The sequence below is a fragment of the Eretmochelys imbricata genome, chromosome 1, assembly GCF_965152235.1.
Source record: "Eretmochelys imbricata isolate rEreImb1 chromosome 1, rEreImb1.hap1, whole genome shotgun sequence".
NCBI classification, from domain to species: domain Eukaryota; kingdom Metazoa; phylum Chordata; order Testudines; family Cheloniidae; genus Eretmochelys; species Eretmochelys imbricata.
The window spans coordinates 123,963,242-123,982,080 of NC_135572.1; the positions used below are offsets into that span (position 1 = coordinate 123,963,242).

General features: G+C 39.8%; 1 protein-coding gene across 1 annotated transcript in view; it reads right to left on the bottom strand.

The window, feature by feature from the left end:
• Window positions 1-18,839, bottom strand: part of HERC2 (HECT and RLD domain containing E3 ubiquitin protein ligase 2) — a 203,040-nt gene that overhangs the window by 68,371 nt on the left and 115,830 nt on the right. The window contains exons 51-63 of the mRNA XM_077814849.1: window positions 14,237-14,345; window positions 13,828-13,967; window positions 9,673-9,863; window positions 9,233-9,338; window positions 8,967-9,058; window positions 8,148-8,323; window positions 7,424-7,535; window positions 5,410-5,491; window positions 5,099-5,242; window positions 3,918-4,008; window positions 725-902; window positions 416-497; window positions 159-330 (exon numbers count right to left, since the gene is read on the bottom strand). Coding sequence (XP_077670975.1) covers window positions 159-330; window positions 416-497; window positions 725-902; window positions 3,918-4,008; window positions 5,099-5,242; window positions 5,410-5,491; window positions 7,424-7,535; window positions 8,148-8,323; window positions 8,967-9,058; window positions 9,233-9,338; window positions 9,673-9,863; window positions 13,828-13,967; window positions 14,237-14,345 — 1,675 coding nt within the window. The remainder of the gene's footprint in view (window positions 1-158; window positions 331-415; window positions 498-724; window positions 903-3,917; window positions 4,009-5,098; window positions 5,243-5,409; window positions 5,492-7,423; window positions 7,536-8,147; window positions 8,324-8,966; window positions 9,059-9,232; window positions 9,339-9,672; window positions 9,864-13,827; window positions 13,968-14,236; window positions 14,346-18,839) is intronic.

Genomic DNA, 18,839 nt, shown 5'->3' on the forward strand with positions numbered 1-18,839 from the left:
GCAGGGGGAGGAAGAGAGGAGGTGGTGATAATAATAGGATGTTTTAGAATAAACTAAGCATGTGCACAAAACATAGATGTAATAAGCCAGTCCATAGCAATCAACACAACTCAAATGCCTTGAAATTTGTTGTAAATTTCTTAGCAACCTTGACATACCAGGTCCACACCACTCCAGATTTGGTAAGTGCCAAAGAGAACTGAGCCCCACACTCAATCTGGCACACGCTCTGGCCATTTAGTCTTTCAATGTTCTGAGGAATGTTGCATCCTTCACTTCCTCCTCGGCCCAGTTTTCCAAAGTCACCATCTCCCCAGGAAAACACCAAACCTAGTAACACCAACCAAACAGTATGTCAGACTACGAGCACAATATTCCCATATGCTATGAAGTTGCTAAAGCAAGATACTCCTACCTTCATCTGTCAAAGCCAGAGTCTGAGCATCTCTGCTTCCACAAGCAACTTGAATGACTCTGTGACCAAGAAGCACTTTAACCTACAACACACAGAAAAGTAAGCATGCTGCCTCAAACACATTACGCATATTTTTAGAAGTTTCACAGTAACTTCAAAGTACTTGTGACTTATTTTGTTCTTTATACATCCAAGCTCACATTACACACTGCTTTGGGATTCTTAGCTTTATTTCTCCCTTTATTTTCTCTTCTTGTGCATATACATACATAGACACTACTGCAACCAGGAAACACCTCAAGTACTTACCATCTTCGGTTTGAGTTGTGTAGTATTGTCTCCATGACCCAACCTGCCGTATTCTCCAAGGCCCCATGTGTACAATTCACCACTAGAGGTGATGGCAGCACTGTGAGAACTGCCACAAGCAATATCACGGATGCGCTTGGTTTTCAACGCTTCTATCAACCTTGGTTTATCACAATTCCTAAAGATAGAATAAAAGGATTTATCACCTACTTTTGTGATGTCATGCAATATATTTCATGCCCTATCCTCCAATGCCTCATGTAATATTATGCACCCAAACGGCAAATCTGCCCTAATGCTAATATATAAGACTCCAATGTTTCACTTTAAGTTACTGGTTTAATTTATTTTTCTATTTATCTTAAAGCTATACTGGTTTAAGTCAATTTACGCAGAAAATGTAGGTTTGGTAAGAAATAAACTTTTAAAAAGCTGAATACATATTTTCATTTTCCACTATTTTTGGAGTTCAACTGAAAATTCCTTTGTTAAGAAACGTTATGTAATACATACACACTGCAGCATCCTGATAATGAAGAACCAGAAAGAGAGAGATTAAAGTTTGTATGTTAAAAAGTGAAGCTGAATGACCTGTCTTCATTGCCCACCCTGAGCTAATTATGAAAATTAACGGTAGAGAAAGTAAAAAGTCAAATATTTAAAACAGCCAGCTGTAATACTCCAGTATTATCAGTTAGACGTTTCTATAGATTGTATTTCTCCAGTGGATGCATCTTCAAAAAGAGATACTGAAATTCTCTTTTGAATACAAAGTTACGAACAAATTCTGTCTGAAAAAAGATATTCAGTATCTGCCAAATATTTTTTGCAAAATCCATTTCAGTCCCAAAAGTGGAGGCCCCCAGGCCCTACATGCCAGCCCAGAAGCATGGCCTCTGATCTCTTGGTCCTGCTCTGCACAGGGTGGAGGAGGATAGCACAGAATGTTGTACACCTGACTGAGCCTCCAATACAGCAGCATGAGGACTCCAGTATCTCCAACCTGCAGTGCAAGGAGCCGGAGGATGAGGAAAGATGCCCATTCCTATTCCAGCTCTGTTCTTCACAAGGGGACCAGACTAAACAAGCATTCATTGTCAGCTGTCTGCTAGAGTACTGAAGATGTTTCTTGTGAACATCACTGCAGCATTTGCCTGAGAAAGTAGGATGTCTTTTTGTTAAATTCAACCTGCTCACTGAATTCATAGTCTTGTTTTAATTTAAGTAGGTTTTCTAATGCGGCGTACATGCTACAACCATTATTAACATTTCTAAAGAAATTAAGTAGGGCTTTGGAGAAATACATTTCAACCCTAATAGTAAGGACCCAGTCTTTCCACACTGTCCCAGCAAGGCCTGGCAGGTACAGGGCTATCAGGGGGACATCATGCAGGCCGCAGCACGGATGCAGTGCCCACAATGAGTCAAGAATGTTTTCTGCTTATAATTATATTTAATAAATAGAAGAAATATCTAACAAACAAGGTATGTACCTATGCTTAAGCTAATAAAGCCACATTTTGTCTTGTCTCATACCCTCCCCTTCCGTTTGCCACCCACACACTTGTTGGGTCATGTCTATTCTGAGACTCAAGCTCTGAGGCACATGCTGTATTTTTCTATATATTGTGTAAAGATCCTAAGAACACCTCTGAGAACTATACAGTATGAAGATCAGTTTTCTACTGAATATGTTAATATTAAATAACTTGAAGATTTCCCCAGTGTGTATAACACACAAAGTGAGTATAAAACTATTTTTCTCAATCTTTCCTTGATAAAAAGCGTTTGAAATTTATGAAACTTTCAAGAGAAAATTCTACTTCCTAGCTCAAAAAAATTATGCCAATTGTCAAATGAAAGAGAGAGAATAACAAAACCCCTTCACAAACTTTAAAGGCACTATACTTTAGGCAGGTCTTCACTACCCGCCGGATCAGCGGGTAGTGATCAATCTATCGGGGATCGATTTATCGAATCTCGTATAGATGCAATAAATCGATCCTCAAACACGCTCCCTGTCGACTCCGGAACTTCAGCTTGCCAGAGGCAGAAGCGGAGTCAAGAGGGGAGTCACCGCCATCCTCACGGCAGGTAAGTTGACCTAAGATACGCCGACTTCAGCTATGCTATTCGCATAGCTGAAGTTGCGTATCTTAGGTCAACCCCCCCACAGTGTAGGCCAGGGCTTAGACTACTAAGTTAAAAATAAAATAATGACTTAAGTAGATGGTACGGTGTGGGTTGTTGGTATTAAATACAATGTTGGTACTTTTGTTTTACTGTTTCAATAAAATATCTGATTTCACAGAAGTAGCTTAGCTTGAGTGAGCTATCAAATACTCAGCTTCTAATTCAGCTTCTGCCAGAAAACATTTTTAGCTAACAGATATTTGGAAATACTAGACTTAGAAACTAATGGTGCACCAAACCTCGTTTTATTTATGGCCTGTCTACAGTACACCAGAGTGTAGTATCAAAGTCCACTATACTAATCTGCAGTTCTAAAGCATCTTCCATCAGGAATCTCAAGTAGCTTAAAAATTTTAATATATCACAACAGCCTACCTGATCCTGAGACACGAGGGCTACTAACGTGAGTTTGAATTATTGCCATATGATAGAGAAAGTGCTTGACATGAGACATAGCTCAGTCAGGTAGGGCAGCACCAATTCACCATGGAAAAAGCACTTTTAGCTTTATTTGTTTTATCAACCATTCAAAAAACGTTAGTGGGCCTCTTACCTAGAAACTGAGGTGAAAATCATGAAGAACTTCTAGAAAGCATGAGCGTAACCTTATCAAGCTGTGGGAGGCATTTCAGCGTCCCCACTCCCACCTCCCTCAGTGCATATTGGCAACCAATATTCCTGTTGCCTCTCACGTAACTTTTCAATAATGAATATACAAAAGACACCCAGTTAAACACTGACCTTGCCCATTAAGAGAAATCTATTTTTAAAAAGCTATATTAATTTTAACTTGAGCGTCCCTTTAAAACTACTGAAATTGCAATAAAAGCTTAGTTTGCAACATACAAAACTGACATATGTATTGCAGACGAATCTTTTTGTAACACAATTCTTTATTACTAATATATTTAAATACTGTCACTGCTTGCTAACAATGATTCAATATCATTTGTTTGAAATATTTCCTATTTCAAGGTACTAACAGAAATTATATCCTTACATTCTGCTGAAGTGGCCAAGTTTTCCATCATCTCCTTCGCCCCATGAAAATACCTTCCCATCAACAGTTAAAGCCATAGCATGCCGGCCACCTGCAAGGATTTAAACTGCAAGTTTTAAACAGCAAAGATTCATTTCTTTGTCCTCCAGTATAGAAGACCAGAATGTGCACATAGTCAACAGGGCAGCAAAAGTCAAGCAAAAGCCAAAACATCCCTTTAGTGCTGCAATTTAATATAGTGCTACACTTTCCACCCCATAACTCTTTACTTCAGTATATTCAAAATCACTAATTTTCACATGGTCTACTGAGAAGGTGAAAAAACTTATAACTTTTTCAAAAAAAGTATCCAGGGTGAACATTCTCCCTCAGTGGAAACAAATCACTTAAGTTACTATTTTCAAAGTGACACAGCTAACTTTTTTAAAAAGGAAAACATTTCCACTGGATTGATGCAAAAATTACACTCTGAAAAATAAAGAAATTATTCTGAATTTAACTTTCAGAAAGATACCTCAAACTTTATAGGTCAAAAAAATTAAGAGACTAAATTCACTGATTTCTATGGCCAGAAGGGACCACCAGATCATCTAGTCCAGGGGTGGCCAACCTGTGGCTCCGGAGTCACATGCAGCTCTTCAGAAGTTAATATGCGGCTCCTTGCATAGGCACTGACTCCGGGGCTGGAGCTATAGATGCCAACTTTCCAATGTGCTGGGGAGTGCTCAGTGCTCAACCCCCTGCTCTGTTCCAGGCCCTGCCCCCACCCAACTCCACCCCCGAGCCTGCCATGCCCTCGCTCTTCCCCTGTCCCCACCAGAGCCTCCTGTGCACCACATAACAGCTGATCACGGTGGTGGGACGTGTGGGGAGGCAGCCAGAGGCACTGATTGGTGGGGCTACCAGCAGGCAGGAGGTGCTGCACAGGGGCTGCTGACATATTAGTTTGGCTCTTTGGCAATGTACATTGGTAAATTCTGGCTCCTTCTCAGGCTCAGGTTGGCTGCCCCGATCTAGTCTAACCTCCTTTACGCAGGCCATAGAATTTCACCCAGTACTCCTGTATTAAAGCCTCTATTCTATATCCTCTGCACTAGAGCCATACACAAGAATCTACTTTCACTTTTAAGCTTAAGTACATAATGTTTATGTTACCATGGAGAAATGTGAGGAGTCAGTACCTGAGTGAACAGCCACCTTCTTCACTACATAATTACTGAGAGCTGTAATCTGTCGGGGAATAGGCACAGTTCCACTGGATAGGCCTAAACCGAGTCTTCCATTAGTGGCTTCTCCACAGGCATATACTTTGCCCTCTACAGTAACTAAAAGGAAAAAGGTTTTAAATTTCCATTAATAAAAAATTCACAAATGAGAATTTATTGCTACCTCTTCGAAAATAATTCTACTTTTTATTTTGGGGCCGGGAGGGATGGAGGTGGGGTGGGGGGGAAGGTCTGAAATGCAGAAACCTTGCACATAGTTATCCTACCTGCAAAAAGGCTTTTGGATCCACCAGCTACCTGTACTACATTCAAGGCAGAAAGGGTTTCAGAGAATGAAGGAACCTTGATCTAGAGTGTTTGGAGAAAGAGAGAGAGAGATTATTGCATAAAATTAGATTCAAAAATCTGTTACTTGTAAAAGGCAACCAGTTCTTTGTAGTAAAGTTCTAGTATGATAAATTGATTTATCTAATTTAATTAACCAGAGGTTAATAAAATTTTATTTATTAGCTTTTCAGTGACACTCACTACCCCATTATCTGGACACCTCACAGATAATCAATTAGTTAATTAACTGAAACAGATCAAGTGCTTAAAGCAAGGGATGAGTGTGTTATATAAAACAGAGATAAATAAGTAACCACTAAAAGGAAAAGGTGCAGTAGGATATACACTTTTTTTTTTTAACTATAATTTTCTTGAGTAAACAAACCCTAGTCGGACTCGCAATAAATTAAACCCAAGCAAGTTGGTTAAAATGTCAATCAGCACATCAAAAATCAACATATATGAGCACACTGGCACAATTTATTTTCTCTGTATCCTTTAAATTACAGTTAATCCAAAGTAAAGTTCCATAACAATATTGATTAGATACAATCAGAAAAACAGTGACAAAGTAACCTATACTCCCCTTCATTACAATTAAGTCTTGTCAGGCTGACTTTATATAAACAAATGCTGACACTTTTTCAAGTGTTCATCATTAACATATCTCCAAGTTAGGAATATCTCCTTATTGCTAAAATAAATATTTATTTACTGATATGCAGCTAACAAAAATCTTGTGTTAGTAAAAAGACTTCTCCATTACAATCAGTGAAAAAAAATTTTGAAGGATAATTGATAAAACATAGTGAAAGCTTGAGGGTTTGCATTTGGTTTTTGTTATGGCGTCTTATTCTTACCAAAAAAAGAGATGCTGTTTACTTTTAAAAGGTTTCTGGCTTCTGAACCTTTAATGTTTATATATTTATTTTCCTACTAATTTTGCTCTTCTCTAGGGCTTGATCCAAAGCCCACCAAAGTCAAACAGAAGAATCACATTGACTTCAGTGGCAATTGGAATCAGGATCCAACTGGGAAAAAAATCATTTCTCCCCCAAATTATATTTCTATATTGACAAATTAATGTATCTGTGCACTGGCATCAGTGTCAACTATAATATGAGTAACTCTGGGAAACGCATTTGTTATTTAACTTCTTGCTTTGGAATGGACAGAGACTATAATACTTTTGTGATTTTTACAATCCTATATGAAACTCTGCAAACAAACAAGTAGACCAATTTTTTTATTCTTATTTTAAAATAGGAGTGTTCTTTTTACTCAACTGAATTTTCAAAGTAATAACATCTTAAAATGATTAAATAGGTTACACATTTCTCATGCTAAACCATACTGCAGACTCTCCCCCCCCCCCCAAAGAAACCAAACGGGTATGTAAAGGGAGAACGTGAGTGCCAGGTTGAGAAGATGCACTTACTTGAAACTTCAACTCAAATAACTTTTCTCATTAAAATCTATTATACTAGTAAGGGTCAGGAAATCATTTTCTTTCTTTGGATCACTGAACCAGCACCACTGTAAAACTGTGAAAGTTTCCTGGTGTAGAAATAATTTGTACTGATCTACAAACTAAGCACCTCTGCAACAATCATTCCTATGGTACACAATTGCAAGTTATTGACTACTATGATCTTTCAGAGTTACAGGCATAATCTTCTACCCTTTGAAAGCTGGAGTTTCAAGTAAGAAGCAACCTGCTTCAAGAAGGCAGCTCTAAAAATTGAACTGGAACTGAAAATGTAATTTTAAGATCCAATTTCTCAATCTGCCAGTGACAGACATTAGAATGCATTTTTTAGCCCTGGAAAGTCATTATGTCTAGTCCTGGAGGGGTTTGATAATGAACTTAAAAACTTTGAATTCAGCGTCTGGTTTATGTACTTCATCAGAGATTTTTGTTTTACACAAACACTTTTTCAACAAAGACGATACCTTGGAACCCTTTAGTCCTCCCAACTGATCTTTGTCATTCAGCCCCCAAACAAAAACTTTGGTTCTTATAGTAGCTGCTGATTCCAGCCCTGCCATCTTCTTCCTAACAAGACTGAGTACATTGAGAAGAAGAGAAGAATGTCAGTTCCAAAGCCTATATACTCTGACATTTGATAGGCCTTGACTTGTGTTTTATATTTTAATCACCTATTTTACATTTTGAAATGTAAATATCCTCTGTGAAATTAAGTTCAGTGTAGCTTCACAATTGTGATTTTCTGAGACCACTATGTTAACTTTTTACTTTATAGCTGTTATAAAAAGAAATGTTTTAATAATTTGCATAGTGAAAGTCCTTTAAAAGTGCAAGAGACCCACAGAACTTCAGGATTCTACACTGTATATTGGACATATTATACAGTTAAAGCCACTACTCATAAGGAGGAATTTTAGCTGCTTTTAACAAATCAAAGCATTTTTCAGCATGAGGCGGCAAAATAAAAAACTATGAAAAAATTGTTATCACTGTATACACACAGAAAAGACAAACGGCATACATAAACTAATGTCTTCATTATAAAACTTCTTGAAACTAAAGCCTGTGTGTTTTCCTTTCTCTAGTACACAATAAAATAATTCAGTCGTATGAGTTGCACAGCCAGTGCTCACGTTCTTCTAGTTTAAGGTTAAGATAATAAGTTTATTTTTTCCTCCAGTTCCCTACCTCCCAGTGTTTGCTTTATCATCATCCTCTTCCTCATTATCGGAAGCAAGGAAAGGGACTGCAGCCAAATCTTCATCCTCTGCCCGGATACGCCCCAGTATGCTGAGACCATGTATTTTGCAATCTATTCCAGAGCTTCTGCACTGCTTTATAGCGATCTCAATATACCTGTGATACTAAAGAAAAAGATGTAATTGCAATCTTTTGGGTCTATAAGTTCATGGAACATGGAGGATTTTAAGATTTTTGCATTGCTGAGTTCCATCCGTTTTAGAAGTTGATTCTGTAAGATAAATCAAAGGTCCTAGTTTTCTGCCCTATTTAGGTGGCAATTTAATTGATATGGATGTTCTCAGCATGCTGGAAGTTTGCTACTAGATTATTTCATTTCTGGGAATGATCTCACCTCCAATCTACCACTAAGTTTCTGCCCTTCTTCTTGCAGTACCTGGCCACAATCCAGATTTGTCTCCCTAGGTTCAGGAATAGCCACTCCGCTTCTGCCACCCAGCAGATGAGTACTTCCAACCAGACCTTTGAAAAAAACCTGGTATTGTCTGCTTGGTTCCGAGACATTTGCTTTTAAACTGAAAACCTACAATTTCACTGGTGTTTACTCTTAAGACTAGTAATTGTACACATGGACAGTGATCATGCAAAAAAGCCAACGATGTGGTTAATTATAAGCACCAACATATGGGGGGAAAAAAATCAAATATAATAATGCAATAACCAAAGGTACACATGGACACTTCTTACAGCAAGATACATTTCCACTTTGACCATCTGAGAACTTCTCCTCAATCAGTATTCACTTACCTCTATACAATCATTAAGAAGAGGCACTGTGGTGTCTGCAGGGTTAATGTTGATTGTCTTTAGCTCTATAAGGTTATTTAAAGAATTCCCACCTGTAGAACATTGAAATAAACTGATTTTAAAGGCCACGTACCAACATACTGAAATACCACTCCTATCTGAACACTTTACCAAGTTAAATAATCAATATTTGATCATTTCGAAAAAAAAAAAAAAGTGTGTTTAAAAAAAAAACCCACTTCTGAATACAGTTAAATTTCATGTACCTGAAACCACAACAAGAGAGGGCATGTAGCTGCTGTCTGCAGGATCAACTATCATCTTCAGTCTGTGGACAAGTACATCAGGGAAAATCTCTAAACGAATCCAGTGCTAGAAAATAAGTGGTCACACATTCAATGAAAATCCCCTTGACCACAAAATAAAAAATAGCTAACTTACTGTTATTTATCCACTATATTGCCATTCCTTTTTCTATAATTCACTAGAATTACAAACAATTGAGAAGAATAAATCTTAGCAAACTTAAAAATCAGTATATTTAGAGTGGAACACATACATCTAAATATAAACTTTAAATGAACTGTATTTGTAGCATTGAGATGACAGGTGGTGCATAAAAAACATTACAAGATGAACTACAACCTTGTTTTTTAAACTGTGTGCCAGAGCTGGCATAGCATTCAGAAGTATGGCTCAAGCTTGCCTTTCCTTGTGAGCCAGAAGACTGCCAGCATTGTTCACTGCCATCAATCAAACGTGAAGCCTGATTCACAGAAGACGACACATTCAAATTCTTAACAATTCGTGACCAGTCATCCAGTAGCATTCCTCGCTGACTGCTATGATGTCTCTTCAGCTGTTTTCCAGAACGCCCACAAAATACTGGAGACTGACCTATTTAGTTCAGAAAGTTATACTATAAACCAGGTATTGTTATAGAAAATTACATTTAATAAAAAAAAAATACTATGACAAGAGCGAACATTCAAATCAGGCTTCAAAATAAATGCATAGTTATCAGATAGACTATTTAGCCCAAAAAGTATTTGGAAGTGAAGCATGAGGGTTTGGTCATGTTACTTCCATTAACAGGACACAACCTGAAGTGTAGTTCTTTTAAAAATGAATTTAAAATAGTTTCAAGCACTACACATATCCATGAGTCCTCATGCCCATTTTTGTGGTAGTCACTTTTTTCGATCTTCTCTGGTGTTGTATGTATTTTGTATGTATAACTTTCACAAAGTGAACCCAACTACAGTCCACTGAGGTGCGAACTTCACCAATGGGAGAAAGGATCTGAGAATCCCCTTCAAAATTCTGGTTGTTGTACAGTGCATGAAGATTGTACAGTTATCCACTGGAGTATCAAAAGCACTGTCTGCTGCTAAATGAACTCTCAGGGAACTGAGCACACAATCCAAAGACTTATGGGTAAGTAGATACTCTAAGATAGCATTGATTCCGGTGGAGTCCAGAGACAATTGCTTTAATGAGCCCAAGCACAGACATGCTTCCATTTAGGTGAGTAACAGATTCTTGTACACTTCTACTTTGGTTAAGGATGAACTGCACCCTCCTAGAACACAAGCCTTCTATCTCCGATGCCCATCCAAATACCAGGCTCTCAGTTGCAGACGCCCTGGATTGGTTTGTGTGACCGTTAGAACGTCTGGCAACATGGGGATGTTCTCGCATGGTCACACTGAGAGCTTCAATAGATCCACAAATCAGAACCGTCTTGGCCAGTTGAGCACACACACAATGACTCTAGCTCTGTCTCGGAGGATCTTCCATACAACCAAAGGAATTGGAGGGAGGCACACCCCAAGCGCCCCTTCCATAACATCAGGAGGGTACCTCCCAAAGAGTCTTTGCCCAGGACTGCTGAGGATCAGTACTGAGGAAGTTTTCTGTTCACCTGTGAGGCAAGAAGGTCCCAGGCTGGCATTCCCCATTGAGCGAAGACATCATTGAGAACCAAACTGTGAATTACCCATTCGTGACTTGGGTAAAAATGTCTGCTCAGGTAGATTTTGCATCCCTGGTTAAGTATGCAGCTGATATGATTATGCGATGTTTGATCCACCAATTCCAGAGGATGACTGCCTCTATGCACACATAGAGAGATCTTGTTCTTTCTTGCTTGTTTATATTAATCACTACTGCCATATTGTCCAACATTATCTGAACTTGTTTGGATTGGATAAGTGGGAGGAAGGCATTGCAGGCCCCACACACTGTCCTGAGTTCTAGTAGGCTGATGTGCATTCTGGACTCCCAGAATCCACATGTCTTGTACCATATGATTGCCCCTTGTGCACACCACAACCCAGTGGTAGGCACCAGTAAATGATGGTTGCCTCAGTTGTTGGTGTGAGGAAAGGAATCCCTACCCGAAACTTCTCCGGTTTTGTCCACCAGAGAAGAGAGCTTAATACCTTGGGCATAATTGTTACCTTGTCCTTTATGGTGCCCTTCTCTTGTGAGTAAACAGTGGGAAGCCAGACTTGTAGGCACTGTAGATGAAGTCTGTGTCACATGTGTGCATGAAGCCATGTGGCCAAGGAGGGAAAGACAAGTTCCAATTCAGTCCTGTGTCTAATAGTGAGCTAGTGTACAAGAGTGCTCATGACCTGAAACCTTTCAAGAGGCAGATGTGCTCTTGCTGTAGTCAAGTCTAACGTCACCCCTATGAAGTTTATGCACCTTGTGAAGAACAATGTGGATTTTTCATAACTGTGGCAGACACTCAGGGTAGGTAAAAAACCGAGCAGAACATCAGTTGCTCTGTGGACCTCTGAGTCGCCTGTGAGAAGACAGTTGTCAAGGCATGGAAAGACTAAATCCTTCTCTTCTCATCCAAGCAGCCACCACTGAAAATCTTTTGTAAACATGCTTGGTGCTGTGGCCAGACTGGAGGGGAGAACTCTGAATCGGTCATGGTCAAAGAGGAAACTGAGGAACGTCCAGTAGGCTGGGATGGACATCTATAGGAAAAAAAGTGTCTCTTTCATGATGACACACAAAAGCCATGTGCCCTCTTCTAACAAGGGAATTACTGACACCACAGGTATCACGCAGAATTTTACTTATTGGATAAACCTGTTTAAGTGAAATAGATAGACAATTGATCTCCATCCTCCATTCCTCTTGGGGATTAAGGAGGAACAGAATCCCATGGTGTTGAATTGAAATCTTTCCTATGTCTCCCATGAGGAGCAGGAAGTTCACCTCCTGTTGTAAAATCTCCTTCTGACAGTGGTCTCTGAAGAGGAACCGAAAAGGGGTTTATCGGCAGGAGTTACAACCCTGGATAAACTCTAATTAGTTTATTAGTCTGTGGTTAGGACCTTCCAGTTTTTGGCAAATTGGGTAAGACTTCCACCAAACATCTGAATAGAGGAATGAAAAGGCATCAATAAAGGGACATTGGTCTTGACAGTCCCATCAAAAAAAAAAAACTTCACCTCTGGGCTTAGAGTATGAAGTGGCTGTGGATGTTGCAGAGGCTGGGTTCCTGGGTCTATATAACCTCTGTGTCTTGCATGGTGGCTCCTGAGGACATTGATGATATAGGCACTGAGGTAGCACCTAAAGACTCCACTCAGGCCTCTGTGAGATGGTAGTGGTTTTGGGGCAGCTTCCACTTATCCCTTCTGAAGAATAGTGTACCATCTCCATCCACACAAAGGATACATAGATGCTGATCCCCTCTATATTATGGTTCTGTATTAGCTCCCATCACCATAGTAACCAACTGCTTCTTCATAGAGGTACTTTGAAGAACTGAGGTCACCTTCTCTCAACTGGTTCCCCATAAAGGAACTAGTTCAGGGAAGTCAGATCCCTCTGGGGGCCTTGTCTTTTAATGAGCTACCCATCCTTTCACGTCCATTGGACATTAGTGATTATCAACAAAGAATCTGCTTTAGCCACCTCCACATTCACACTAGGCCTGGAAATGTGAAGGAGGGAAAAATCATATGTCATTAAACATTAAGGTCTGGCTGACCTGAGAATCTGCAACACTTCAGAAACAGGTGGGAGGAAGGAGAAAGGCAAAGTCAAACAGTATGAGATCAGACTGAATCTGGGAGAAGGGGAGAGAAGAAAAAAATCTAAAAAGAAAAGAACTCATTGTAGATCCCAGTAGTAATATTAATCAGGAACAGAGAAGCTCAGAAGTGCTCTGTGTGCCTATTCCTGCTTCAGAAGCAAAATATTTTAGTGGATTACCAGCAGATTGGTCCCTTGGAAGGGGTGTCCCTGCTTCTCAGACCACTGAATAGTCTCCAGACCATGCAGAGGAATAACCTCCACCCATTTTCAAGGTCAAAATCTTGTTCTAGAGCAATTAAGGGCTGAGCTGGCATGCTCCTTTTGAAGAGGAACTGCAAAAAAACCTAGGTGCACTATCTTCATCTGATGGCATGAAGGAGCTATAGACATGTTTGGATTGGCAGTGAAGGGCAGTAAAATAAAGTCATTATTTCATTTTATTCCCACTCTAGTTGCAAACTCAATTCTGACATAACACGGAGTAACTGTCACTTGACACTACTTTAAATACCATTTAATACACACAAATATGAGCCATTTAAAATGTTTTTACTCAAGATCCTATCAAAATTAATCATGCAGAATTACCCACAGAAAAGCTTAAAGGGGCATTCTGATTCATTCAGTATAAAACTGCAACATAAGGTCCTAATTTGTACCAAACAATTCATTTCCTAGTAAGCTAGTTACAATGTTAAACTTCTTAATGTAATAAAATTAAGCCTAAAAACATGATTTCAAGAGGTACTTAATGCATTTTAAATTAATGTCACCCATTTCTAGTTTTGAAATATACCTGGTTCATTTATTCTGCCAAAAGTATGCCGGGTGTTATGCTTTCTGGTTTTGAAACAGGTTTCACAAAAGTCAAAGTCATCACAGTTTCTACATTTGAACCTAGGCCCATTGATAGGAAACATCTGACAGCCATCACACCTGATTTTAACAAAGAGACAATTAATATGGTCGATCTGAAAAAATTATAAGATATAATATATTGTTACATAGATTCTCATGGCACAGAATTTATTGTAACAGCATTCATGAATGAAGACATTTCTTTTTTCCTTCCCTCCACCGCCCCTTCAGCTCGTGGACAAAACTGCACACAGTTTTCTATTATACTTATCTAAGAAATTTCAGTTATGATACTAAAGTTACATGCCAAGTGGTTCAAGAAATGACAGAAATGAAAACTAACTTACGTGACCCCTGGATGAATGCTGGGGACCAATTCCATTTCTGACAGTAAACCAGTCCAGTGAGATTGCTGAGGAAAGTCTACGATGACATCTTTTCCATTGGCACTAAAAGCTGTGACAAAACATGCAGACAGATAATTTTGTGAAAATAGCTAAAAAATTAATTAGAAATGGCTAAGTCTACTCGCCAAAATAGTTTTTTATAAGCGATTCCTTCTAGGAGGTTAGGATTTATTTCAGAATGCATCTTTATTCCAATGGAATCATCTGTCTAGTCACAGCAATCAAAAATAAAAATTTAGATGTTTTGTCAGCTTTTACTTATTTAACATTTACACTGTGGTCTAGCTTTGTTCCTTCACGACATTATTTGAAACAATATTTGTGTTACCTATTTTTCCTAATGGACACATTAACTTGAAAAGTTTAGAAATTTTATGAGCCTCTCAAAGAATATCAAAAAGACTAACACGGCTGCTACTCTGAAACCTGTCAAAGAATATCAGGAAAGACAAACGACACGACTATGCTTGGAAGGATTAAATTTATATCAGTAAAAATCAGTAAATGTCAATTTTACTGTATACATACAAACCAGCAAAAAAAATTATTTCCATCAATAATCAAATATACTGATAGGCAAAGAAAGAAAAATGCTTGAGAACTTAAGAGTTTGATTTAAGGATATTTACTTTGTATATTTTGACGTGATGCTGACAATTTGTGTTTTAATGGTTATAAAACTAACGTTTTGAATCTCAAAAATCTATTCTCATTAAATATTTGTCTGACCTCCTCAAAATTTCCCGCAACTAAAAACTTGATAAAAATAGAAAAAAATGCTTAAATTTATAAAAAAAACTTTGCCACAACTGTGAAAAATTTAAATAGATAAAATCAAAAAATTTCTTTAAAACATTGATATCCATTGAAATTATATTAAAAAAACACCAACAAATTCTGTCAAGCCACTATTATGACATTAGTTAAATCTTATCCCTTCACATGATCCAACCCTCCTATCTGTTGACTCTCTATCATGTTGTCATCCACTTCTACAGGCAGAAGTTAGAGAAGATCTAGCTCCTATTTTCAACTTTTCCCATAATGAGAAGTCCTGCTTAAAGAGAAAAAATATTTCTGGTTCAGTATTAAGGAAGTTGTACAGATGTTTCTAAATAACTCAAGAATCAGCTGTGACAATATGAGGAATCTATCTATCTACATACAACTTATAAATTCTGGTTGATGTTATGAAATTGTTGTACCATGGAATATGCCTACGTGGATATGGAACCTGCCAATTGCTGACAGGGGCTGAAGGACACCTCTGCTAGACCAGGGACAGTAGTTGGTCATTAAACTTTAAATGGTTGTCTATTCAGGTGAAAATGTCTTAGGAACAATGGGTTGGCTGAAGTTGGGAGAAGGTAGTTCCTCCAACTCCAAATGCAGGGAGGAGAGTGGAAAATCACAAGCAGCAGAAAAAAGAAAGTAGTTGTTGATAGGGGGGACAAACTCAAAGGACTCAAACAAAGGAAACTTTGGGAATGAGACAGGGGCATGCTTCTGTAACAGTGAAGTCATGCTTCTGTAACAGTGAAGTCCTGTTTACCTGTGAGGACCAGCCAAGGTCAGAGAAAGCTAGTCGATGTATGGAGGAAGAGAGACTCCATGGATTCTGAAGAAATGCCATGAGCTGCAGGAGAAGGACTCCGGACACCCCAGAGGGCTCTGCCCAAGCCCAAAGAAATGGAAGTTACTTTACCTGGAACTGGAGGTTCTTTGAGATGCGTGGCCCCTATTTGTATTCCATTTGTAGGTACACATGCGCACCATGTGCCCGAATCTAGAATTTTCTGCAATTAGCATCAGTTGTCCTGCATGCGCGTCATAGTTCTCCTCGTGCTCCCAACCAAAGGCATAAAGGGCAGCGTGTGCCAATGACTCTCCAGTTTTGCATATTTACCACAGTTCAAACAATCTGCAGCGGAGGGTTGGTAGTGGAATACAGATCGGGACCACACGTCTTGAAGAAACTCCAGTTACAGGTGAGTAACTTGCCCTCTAGTGGAATGAGCCCTCAACCTACTCCTGGGGGAATTCTGTGCCACTGCGCATGCAGAATTTGCAAAGAAATTAATGTTTTTTGCACAGAATTTCCTTTTCCCCCCACAGAAATGGACTGAAGAATTGCTGGCTGCCACTAAGGGCTGCTGGACCCGGCAGAACCCAGCTCGCAAGTAGAAGACACTGCTGGGAGGAAGGGGAGGAGGAGCTGGAGAGTTCCCGGCAAGCGCAGTTCTCAGCACGCCCTGAAGGTGGCATGCAGGAATCTTCGTACAAGCCTGGGACCTAGCATCAGGCACTCTCTCCCTCTGGATCCTTGGGCTCTGAGGGGGAAAGCAGCTAGGGTCTCAGGTGGAGGGAGTGTGAGCATCTGGGCTGGGCGGGGGAGGCAGCAGCTGGGATCTGGGAGGGAGGCGGTGTGAGTATCTGGGATAGGGGGCTCCCTGCAGCGGGGCTCTGATGGTTGGGGGTAGAGAACGGGTGTGTGTCTGGCCTAGAGGGTGCCCTGCAGCTGGGCTCTGGGGCAGAAGGTTTAGATGTCTGGCCCCCATGCTGGGCTCTGGGAGGAAGGAATAGAGAAATGGGTTGTCATAGGGGTTTCCTTAACTTTCTATTCATGGAAGAATTTTTTTTGTTTCTGTATGTTTACAGACCTTGTTGCTGACAGGTATTTTGAAATAAGTTACCAAAATAATTGAAACTGGCGTGATTATAATGTTATTTTGACAAATAAAATATGCAGAATTTTTAATTTTTTGGTGTAGAATTCCCCCAGGAGTACCTCAACCCCTCCGGAGGGGGAATACAAGCTAGTTGGTAATAGACAATAATACAACCCAAGTCTCTGCATCAGTACAGCTTAACCCCTTGATCGCTCTACTATGGACACAAATAGTTTAGGTGTTTTCCTAGCATTCTTTGTTCTTTGTAGATAAAAGGCCAAAGTCCTTCGGACGTCCAGAGAATGCAGCCATCTCTCTTCAGCTGAGGCATGTGGGTTTGGCAAAAATACTGCTAAGTGGATTACCTGACTGATATGAAACAAACTACTTTATGAATCAATTTAGAGTAGAGTCATAAGAAGAACTTTTCTTCATAGAAGGTAGTATATGGTGAGTCAGCTATGAGTGCTTCCAGCTCACTGACTCTACTGGCTGACATTACAGCTATTAGAAAGGCCACCTTCACAAACAGATATGTCATAGAGTATGTGATTAGAGGGAAGTTTAGTGAGAAACGACAGACCAAAACTGAGGTCCCAGTCAGATGCGAACTTCAAAGGTGGAAAGCATCTGAGAATGCCCCTCAGAAACCTAGTTGTGTCAGAATGAGTAAACCTTGTATCCACTGGAGAATGGAAATCCGCTAAATACACACGCAGAGAACTGATCATGAAATATTAAGACTTAAGAGGTAAGTATGTACTCTAAGTTAGCAGAGCAACAAGTTGCATTGCTGAGCTCAAGAGAAGAAACACTTCCATTTTGCTGAGTAACAGCTTCTCGTAGAGTCTTTTCTGCTTTAGTTAATAATAGACTGCACTGTTTTGGAACATGAGCACTCTATTTCTGATGCCCATCCAAATACCAGGCTATCAGTTGCAGTGGCCTCAATTGGGATGCCTGAAACTGCCCCTATGCTATGTTAGATGGTACGGCAATACGGGGTGTTCATGGGTGGTTGAACTGAAACTTTCAGCAGAACCGTAAACCAGAAAGGTCTTGGCCAGTTGGATGCAATCATGATGACTGGAGCTCTGTCCTGGCAGATCTTCAGTAGAACTTGTGGCATCAATGGAATGAGAGGGAAGATATACCCCAGAGACCCTTCCATGACATGAGCATCAAATTATGACTCTCCCATTCATGATTTGCAGAAGAATGTCTGCTAAGGAGTTTTGCACCTCTGATAAATATGCTGCTGCTAAGGTTATGATGGTAGATGCACACATTTCACAAGGTGACAGTCTCTGTACACAGACGGAAACATCTTGTTCCTCCCAGCTTGTTTATATAAAATACCATTTTTATGTTGTCTGACATTATTTGGACATGTCAGGATCAGATGAGTGGGAGGGAGGTATTGCAGGTTATATGGACCACCCAGAGTTCTAGTAAATTGATATGCATTATGGAATCCCACAGGGTCCAAACACCTTGTGCCATATGATCACTCGTGAGCCAACCCAACAGGGAGGTGTAGCTAACGATGGTTGCCTCCGGAGTCAGTGTGAAGAAATGGATCCCTACCCTTTCTTCTTCTACCGAACCCTTTTTGCACCAGACGAGAGTCTAATACTCTGAGCGGAACTGCAACTTTGCCTTTTATGTTGTCCTTCTTTGGTGGAATACATGGAGAGAAACCTGTCTGGTAGGCAACAAAGATTAAGCCTGGCAAACAGTGTCATGTGTGTGCATGAGGCCAAGTGGCCGAGGAGGGAAAGGTAAATTCTGATTGATGTTCTGAGTCTGAAAGTGACCTGATGTATGAGAGCACTCAGGGCCTGAAACCTCTTGCTGTGCTCGAGTCCAATGTC